We start from the raw sequence: 9,632 nt of genomic DNA on the forward strand, positions 1-9,632 counted from the left end.
ATGGTTAGTATTCCTTCACTTCTTTAGTGAATATGATCTGTTTTGTATCCTTCTGATTCATGAATCTGTAATATGTCATATCTCTTCTCAGGTGAACGGGACCTTCACAGCAACACCATTCAGCCTCCACGGTGGCGCCATTCAAGTCTATCAGTCGGGTTTCTCTGTGGTCATCAGTACAGATTTCGGCCTGGTTGTTAAATATGATGCCAATTACTATGTGACCATCAGTGTGCCTTATGATTACCAAAATGGCACATGTGGCCTGTGTGGCAACTTCAACTACCGCTCAGAAGATGACTTCCGCACACCTTCAGGAGAGATCTTGAGCTCAGATGTGGAGTTTGCAAACTCCTGGAAGGTAGATGGGGACACAGACGAAACCTGTCAGACTCCACAGTGCTCGGGTCTGGATTGTGTCTGTACCGTAGATCAGAGAAACCTTTATAGTAATGCAGACAGTTGTGGCATCCTGGTGGATACTAGTGGTCCATTTGCCAACTGCCACTCAGTGGTGTCACCCTGGATCTTCATGGAGAACTGTGTCTATGATCTGTGTGTGACTGGCAGACACCAGCAAACCTTGTGCCAGGCACTCAATGTGTATGCAGCCCAATGTCAGCAGCATGGCATACAGCTTGGTCACTGGAGGAGAGAAGGTTTCTGTGGTAAGCATCATACCTGCTTCTCTTTTCTGTTATAACCATACATTCTTGTAGCAAAAACCCTTACTATACTTTTTACCTACCATTACACCTCCAGAAATCCCATGCCCTGCAAACAGTCACTTTCAGTCCCAGGGAACGAGCTGCCCAGCAACCTGCAGTGACCCTTCTGCACCTGTCAACTGCCCCCTGCAAAATCAGGAGAGCTGCATCTGTGATCCAGGATATGTTCTCAGTGCTGGAGAGTGTGTTCCACAAAGCAGCTGTGGCTGCACATTTGAAGGTCTCTACTATGCTGATGGTCAGTCAGTGGTTTTAGACGAGGACTGTGGCAGACAATGCACTTGCAGCAACATGGTAATGAGCTGCCAACCCTACCAGTGTGGTCCACAGGAAATGTGTGGTCTCCATAATGGTGTAAGAGGCTGCAGACCCATCGGTTATTCCACCTGTTTGGTTGAAGGACTAGGCACATATCACACCTTTGATGAACGAATGTTCAGTTATCCAGGAGCCTGTGAACTTATCCTGGCAAGGGTAATGGGACCAGCGTCACAACCTCATTTTGTAGTGACAGTGCAGAAGGTGGCCACGGTCTCTCAGGACTTTTCTAGGGTGCTGAGGTTCGAGGCACAGGGATCTCAGGTCTCTGTAGAGATGAAAGAAGGAGGAAAGGCACAGGTAGGCTTGTCCATGTTTAAATTATATTAAAACTATATGTTTATTTAGGCATACTGAAAAAAAACCCATATCTTGATAAAATTCTTTGTGACCTTTAGGTTGATGGTCAGGAGGTTGCACTTCCATTCAGTGTTGGCTCAGGCCAAATCCTCATCTACCACAGCAGTGTGAAGGGCGTCATTATCGAAACATCATTTGGGGTGACCGTGAGAGCTGACTGGCCACATCTAATCCGAATCACTGCACCCACCACCTATACTGGGATTCTTGGTGGTCTTTGTGGCAATCTGAATGGAAACCCTGAAGACGAGTTCTACAGCCCAGTTGGAGAATTTCAGAATGATACACAACAGTTTGGGGACAGCTGGCGAGATGGGTCACTTTCAGCCCACTGTGTGGAGTCAGAAAATAACTGGGAGCAGGGATATTATCAGAATAGCAGCCAGTTCGACCAGCACTGCAGCATCTTGGCTTCACCCGATGGACCCTTTGCTCAGTGTCACAGCAGTCTGGAGACACAGGACTGGATTGAGGAGTGCACCCATTATTTGGAACAGACAGGGGGTGCTCGAGAGGCCCTGTGTGAAGCCTTGAGGGGTTATGCTGTACTTTGCCAGCAAAGTGGTATCAGTGTAGGAGAATGGAGAAACATCACTAACTGTGGTGAGTACTACAAGATTTAGCTCAGACACATTTATTCATGACTTTATTTTGGCTTAGATAGTTCACTAATGATCTTTTATTCCTCTATTAAAGAATTCCCCTGCCCTGCAAATAGCCACTATGAGGTGTGTGGTACATCCTGCCCTGCAACTTGCCCCAGTCTATCTTTCCCTTTTCTGTGCACCCAACATTGCCAGGAAGGATGCCAGTGTGATAATGGTCTGCTGCTTAGTGAAGACCAGTGTGTTCCTCCAGTGGGCTGTGGATGCCTTTACGAAGGTCGCTACAGGCAAGGTGGGGAGCGCTTCTGGTCGGGAGAACAGTGCCAGTCCTTCTGCGAGTGTAGTGGTACCACAGGTTACGTCAGCTGTAGCCCATTGTATTGCAATGAGTATGAAACATGCAGCATCGTTGAAGGAGAATATGGCTGCCATCCTCGACCCTATGCCACATGCTATGCTTCAGGGGACCCCCACTACATGTCTTTTGATGGACTATGGTTCGACTTCCAAGGCACATGCAGATACACACTGGCGAGTGTATGTAATGATTCTCAGGGGCTACCATATTTTGAAGTCATCGGACAAAATGAACCATGGTACGGTCTCCCAGTGTCAATCACCGTTGAGGTTTCAATCAATGTTTCAGGCCATCTGGTAATCCTTTCACAGTACGCGTACGGGACAGCTAACGTAAGTAAAACATGATATTACTCATAACATACAACATAACATATACAAAGGCTGCTAAAATATTCATTTCCTTTTCACTAGATTGACGGAGTCACCAGGAACCTCCCTGTCCTGCTAGATTTTGGCAGTGTGTCTGTTTACTCCAGTGGACCGTACACATATGTTACAACTGACTTTGGACTCAGTGTGAGTTATGATGGCTCATACACAGCGACCGTCACTGTACCAGGAAATTACAGTGGAGCTACATGTGGCCTGTGTGGTAACTTCAATTATGATCAAAATGATGATTTCCTTACTCGCTCTGGAGAGCTGGCTTCCTCAGCTACAGAGTTTGGAGCCAGTTGGAATGTTGAGAACAACACAACATGCCACCACGGAGGAGAAGATCCTACAACTTGTTCAGATCAAGCTAGGGCAGAGTCTTTGTGTGGGATCCTTAGAGACACTGCGGGTCCACTGAGCTCCTGTCATGCCTATGTGGATCCTCAGGCCCACTTTGATAATTGTGTATTTGATGTCTGCATCTCTGACTTCAGTAATGATGTACTGTGCCATTCCATTGCAACCTACGTTAGTGCCTGCCAATCTGCCAACGTTGTGATTTTGCCCTGGAGAGTGAACACCACCTGTCGTAAGTAACCTGGAATGAAACTGGATACAGTTACAACCATATAAACAAACATGTACCCCCTGTAAAGCGTACAGGACAAACTAATATATTCTACCTTACTTGTGTGTTTGAATTTTAGCTCTATACTGTCCTGAAAACAGCCACTACGAACTGTGTGGTACAGACTGTGGGCATACCTGTGCCAGCAGTGTAGATGCCATATGTGATAGGACCTGTACAGAGGGTTGCTTCTGTAATGAAGGCTTTGTGAGAAGTGGAGGCCTCTGTGTACCAGTGGAGCAGTGTGGTTGCTTGCATGATGGATTCTATTTTCATGTTAGTTTTCAATGCATTTAGAAAATTTTTTCAAACCAAGTCCAATGACGTACTTTCAGTAACCCATTATGATTTGGCCTTGCAGATCGGTGAGAAGTTCTGGACTCAAGAATGCTCCCAGCATTGCGAATGCTTTGCCTCCAATGACCTGCGCTGCGTCTCCACCTCTTGCAGCCCCACCCAGGAATGTGCGATCCGGAATGGCAGACTTGGTTGCTACAGCCAAATGTCCTCCTGCATGGTCACGGGTGATCCCCATTACTACACCTATGATGGAGCTGTAGCACACTTTCAGGTAGGAAACGTATAGTTTAATGTAAATGTGGTGTACACACTGATACTTCACCAGACCCAAAAAAGACCAGGGTTTTTAAAGAGGCCAAGATGGCCAGCTTTTACTTAGGCGAGGGTGCCCTCTGTTGGTGAGGAGAGAAACCGGCTACCTCAGATGTGACAGATGCATACTAGCTAAATTATTTACATCTTTACCTGCCTTGAAGTGTTTCAAATCTGATTCTCCAGGGCACGTGTTCATATGAGATTTCTCAGACCTGCGGGTATGTGTCTGACAATGGCCTACAATTCCGTGTGGTGGCGACCAACATGCACCGTGGAAGCACCGTCGTGTCCTTCGTATCTGCAGTGGATGTGTGGCTGAACTATCTAGGAGAGGAGAAACAGATTACCATCGGACTGAACCGCAATGTGAAGGTACTAACACTCTGATCTAAGATTCAGGAAGTTTATATTTAATTCCTGTTTTTTTTACTACAGTTTTTTTAATTTTATTTTGCAGGTTGATGGGAATCACACGGACTCACTTCCTGCTCAGCTTGGCCAAATTGCAGAGATCTACCAAGAGCAGAACTTTGTGGTCGTGAATGCATCGAGTGAGCTCTTGGTCTACTTCGATGGCAGTATGACACTTGTGGTAAAACTGGGCCCGAGCTACCGTGGATCAGTCTGTGGAATGTGTGGCAACAATAATCAGGATCCTGCAGATGACAAGACCATGCCCAATGGAACATTTGCACCCAACGATAACGACTTCGGCAACAGCTGGAGATCAAACACCAGCAGCCCAGGGTGATTATAATAAAGAAATCACAAATATCTGGGATATCTGTCTGTCTGTCTGTGTATCTATATATTTATGCTGTGTTCTGTCTAGATGTGGTGCCAATGACCAGAACCGTGATTCTGAAGACTGTCCCTTCAGACAAGAGTATTCTGATCTCTGTAGCATCATCACCAACACCAGTGGACCCTTCCAGCAGTGCCATCAGTACATCAACCCTGAAACCTACTACTCTTCATGTGTGTATGACCTGTGTGCTTACTCGGGCAGAGACATGCTCTGTCCATCAGTGGAGGCTTATGAGATCGCTTGCACCATGATGGAACTCCAGATACCAGACTGGCGCACTGGGCTATCATGCAGTGAGTACTCTCTATTTATTCTTATGGCTCCAAATTATGTCTAACAGTATATTTGTATATTTTAACATTTGACTACTCAATTTAGTGACGGTGGACCCCTGTGAGGAGCTGCACTGCACTGAGAATGAATGGTGTGGGGAGAGAAATGGCGCCTTTGGCTGCTTCTGTAATGAGAACAGTCCTAAAACAAACCCAGAGACCTATGGTACATTTTGGGACACGTTGATCGATTAAGACAAAACATACTCCAATTATTTGCCATTTCCCACCCTTAACCATTTACTCTTTTTTTTCTCTCCAGACTCTTCTGAGATTTGTGAGAGCAGTACCGGCACCATGTCTCTGTCCCGCTGTCAGCTATTCGAAGCTGGTTTTATGGCAAACAGCCTTCACCTGAGTGACCCCAGCTGCATGGGAACGATCCAAGATGGCAGACTGGTGTTCCATTTTGATAATGACGACCACATCTGTGGCACGAATTTCACGGTATGATTTTAACCTACACAAGTCATGGATTTAAAGAACCTGAATATGTTTTTACTCTATATGTGGGGTCAACCTTTTCATTGATCAATATCTCCAGGCCAATGGCACCCACTTCATCTATGAGAACGTTATCCAGGGGGAAATGAACTCAACAATAACCACCGTTATCAGAAACAAAGTACTGGAGCTGCGCTTCTCCTGCATCTACCAGCTCAGTCAGACAATCACCATGGACACAGAGTTAAATCCCATTCTGAGGTACAGATAAACTACACTTTAATTTATTTAGAAATCTAATGAAAATCAACCAAACACCCTTTCTAATCATGGGTCTCAGGGGGTTCGGCCACACCCTTGCTTACAGGTGCTTTTATTATTGATGATCTGCCAGTGTATAAATGTACATTTATAACACAAGTCCTATATGTAGAACCAGCCCTGGTGAACTGGTGCTCCAGTCAAGCAATGTTCTTGCCTTTTTTCTAGCTTAATAGTTTCCAGTGAGTAGCATCATACAGTATTTTTCAACATTATGATGTCACATTTGAAGTCACTGAAGGTCCAGAGATCTGGGGTAGAAGAAAGTCAAGTCAGTGATTGAAATAAATTAGAACAGAAGGACCACCAACACCACCTAGCACCTACATCACTACATTTTCCACACTGCACTTCATAAACATCCCTCAGTTGAAAACAAATTGCTAATAAAAAGTTAAAATATTGCTAGTGGTACAACTATTACAGCATATTGACTAATCATTGACTAATGAGTATGTGTTTTACCATTTACAAAGCATTGTGCGGAAGACTCTTCCAGCCGGAGAGGGCATGTACCAGGTCAGGATGATACCTTACCAGGACGCCGCTTTCTCCCACCCCTACAACGGCAGTGTGGACATAGAGGTGGACCAGCGGATCTACATTGAGGTCCATGTTCAGGGGGTGGACAGCCGCCAGATAGCCACGGTGATGGATTCATGCTGGGCCACTCCTACGAATAATGTGAATGATGCCGTTCGCTGGGATCTCATCACTAACAAGTAAATCACTGTACCTTAACCCATACAGACAAACATATATGCAAAAATGTTGGGACATTTTTAAATCACAACAGATGAGGATTATTTGTATATGAATTTAATAATATATGAAAAGGATACAAAATCAAGAAATGGACACCAAGCGCTCCCATTCTTGCTTGTTATCACACTTCACTATTTGTATTTGCATTTGAGCTACTGTCCAATAATTTTTTATTATTATTTGTACAAATCATTGCTTCAGAGAGCAAAAAAATGATATTGCCCACCAGAAATGAGTAAACGATTGAGAAATATCAGAACTGGACTGAGATGTTCACTAATAATATTAGATTTTTCACAACAAGTGTAGTTTACTCTGATACCTGCTCTTTATGTCCAGAGGGACCCTGCACATACAACCTACGCGTTACTGTAAACCTTAAACGTTTAACCTATATTTCAGGTGTCCCAATTCAGAGGATAACACAGTAGAAATGATTGAGAACGGCGTCTCCGAAACTGGACGTTTCTCCTTCAGGATGTTCGCCTTCTACAGCAACTACGCCAAGGTTTTCCTCCACTGCCGTGTTCATCTTTGTCTTAGGCAGGACAACTGTGAAGTGGTAAGTTCACACAACTTCACACAACATCTAACCAAACAGTTTAAATGATGTCTTGATGATTTTGAGAATTTTAGAATTATTTTCATTGTTACGCACTGGTACTTTATCCCACTTCTAACTATGATTTATGCAAATGAGCTCATTGTGTAGGAGTAACAGTAGGAGATTACTGATTACCTTACTGTAAGAGAGTTTACCTTCTGATCCAAAGCTAATATTCAAGTGTTTCCAACATAAGGCTTAGTAATAGGCAAGAGTGTTCATAATTTGACACTGAGTTTCGGGACTCACATAGGGATTCTACCAACTGCCCCAGTTGTGGTAGTCAGAGTGATAATGCTGTTCCCCAACTCTGAGCTAGGCAGTGCTATTAGACGGTCATCACATTAGTACTAAGACAAGTCACAGTCCATGTTTTGTATCCCAGCCAGCACAAGCAGCTTGATTTAGTCTGGTTTAAAAATAATTGTGATGATACAGTTTATATGTTGTACATGATCACAGCAAGACTCTTCATCTGTTCATGGTGATTTAGAGATCCAGTAAAGAAGAGTTCTGCTTAGTTTTAGGTATTGTGTCGATGTGTCAAATGAGGCCCTGGAACTAACAAATCTAATATCTGCAGCAATGCAACTCCAGACATCATCTCCCTAACTACAGAGCTGGTAGATCAGTGGACGCCCATGACATCGCCTCCATCTCCATGGGGCCATTTATCCGTGCCTGCTGAAGTACAGGTTAGTACACGTTTTACATTTGATGCTTGTCTTCCTTTAGTTATAAAGGGTGGTTGAAAACAAGCCAGGCTTATGCCACAAAGGTAAACAAAACAGGGTTAGACAAGAGCTCAGGTGGGCGCTGGTCTATACACCACTTTGGAGTGATATATCCTCTGCTGATGCAGGGTAGGACAGTTGGATATTATGTACCCATCATACCTTTAGAGGGTTTTCCTCTCGTAAAGCCCAGCAGGAGGCTGAGAATAACAGTACCATGTCCTCCAGGAGTCCCTCTAAATCCTGGCCTCATTTTCAGGTTTCCAGTTTGTTTTTATACCAGTGAGTATACACCCTTACAGGGGAACGCCAAAGAGAACCCAGGTAAAGCCCTGCTCTGCAAGTTTTTAGAAAATCACATTAAATATATGCAGCCCAATATGGAGAGAGGATAGGATATGGATAGGGCCAAAATAAGATCCAGGTTTCCATCTATATACCAGCTGCTTGACCCTCCAGCAAGTGACAAACCAAGTTCTCTAATAAGGAACAAAGAAAGAAAACTCTGCATTGACAATACAAAGGAAAACAGAGTGATGAACAGCCACTCCACCTATGGACAGTTCTTGCATCCAGCATGGATTCCTGTGTGGGATCTGCCAATAGGGGTGTTGGTTTGAAGTCCGGAGCCAAAAAAATTCTGCAACACCTTCTGAGCTCTCCAGAAAGAAGATGAAGATTTCCAACATAATTGCTCACAGACAAAACCACACCAGACAGAGCCAATCATCACAGTCTCAAAGAGAAGAGAGAGGCAGATGGACATGATGTGACACTTGAGTGATTTCCTGCTGTGTTCCAAACTGCACGCATTGGTATTGCAGGGCACCTCCACTATGAGGCAGAGATGGGCTACTAATATTTATAACATTCATGCCATATTAAAAATGTTTTACTTACTTTTAAACCATATTTTTTTACTCCAGACTCATACACTGATCAGCCATAACAGTTAAACCACCTCCTACACTTACTGTCCACTTTATCAGCTCCACTTACCATATAGAAGCAATTTGTAGTTCTACAATTACTGACTGTAGTCCATCTGTTTCTCTACATGCTTTGTTAGCCCCCTTTCATGCTGTTCTTCAATGGTCAAGACCCCCACAGAGCAGGTATTATTTAGGTGGTGGATGATTCTCAGCACTGCAGTGACACTGACATGGTGGTGGTGTGTTAGTGTGTGTTGTGCTGGTATGAGTGGATCAGACACAGCAGCGCTGCTGGAGTTTTTAAATACTAACACACCACCAACATGTGTGTCACTGCAGTGCTGAAAATGATCCACCACCTAAATAATACCTGCTCTGTGGGGGTCCTGATTATTGAAGAACAGCATGAAAGGGGGCTAACAAAGCATGTAGAGAAGCAGATGGACTACAGTCAGTAATTGTAGAACTACAAAGTGCTTCTATATGGTAAGTGGAGCTGCTAAAACGGACAGTGAGTGTAGAAACAAGGAGGTGGTTTTAATGTTATAGCTGATCAGTGTATGTCATTAGGTATTAGAAATAACACTGGGCACCTCAAGACTAGTGTAATTTTACTCTGTAGATTATTGTTGCTGATATAAAGAACCACTAACGTTCCTGTTCTGTGTTACAGGTGAACAGGTTCAGAAGGTTATAAAGGAGA

At 44.1% G+C, this 9,632-nt stretch overlaps 1 protein-coding gene across 1 annotated transcript; it reads left to right on the top strand.

Annotated features, from left to right (window-relative positions):
- Nucleotides 1-91: 91 nt before the first annotated feature.
- LOC134306511 (IgGFc-binding protein-like) lies at nt 92-9,632 on the top strand (the record flags this gene model as incomplete). The annotated part of the gene is made up of 17 exons (XM_062990346.1): nt 92-668; nt 763-1,346; nt 1,445-2,009; nt 2,103-2,701; nt 2,783-3,335; nt 3,454-3,650; nt 3,736-3,945; nt 4,173-4,361; nt 4,447-4,736; nt 4,822-5,090; nt 5,176-5,295; nt 5,392-5,576; nt 5,674-5,834; nt 6,371-6,616; nt 7,062-7,221; nt 7,847-7,958; nt 9,603-9,632. Coding segments are annotated over 16 exons (5,010 nt in total), but the record flags the coding sequence as incomplete, so codon positions are not given.

Source organism: Trichomycterus rosablanca, unplaced genomic scaffold (assembly GCF_030014385.1).
Source record: "Trichomycterus rosablanca isolate fTriRos1 unplaced genomic scaffold, fTriRos1.hap1 scaffold_196, whole genome shotgun sequence".
NCBI classification, from domain to species: Eukaryota; Metazoa; Chordata; class Actinopteri; order Siluriformes; family Trichomycteridae; genus Trichomycterus; species Trichomycterus rosablanca.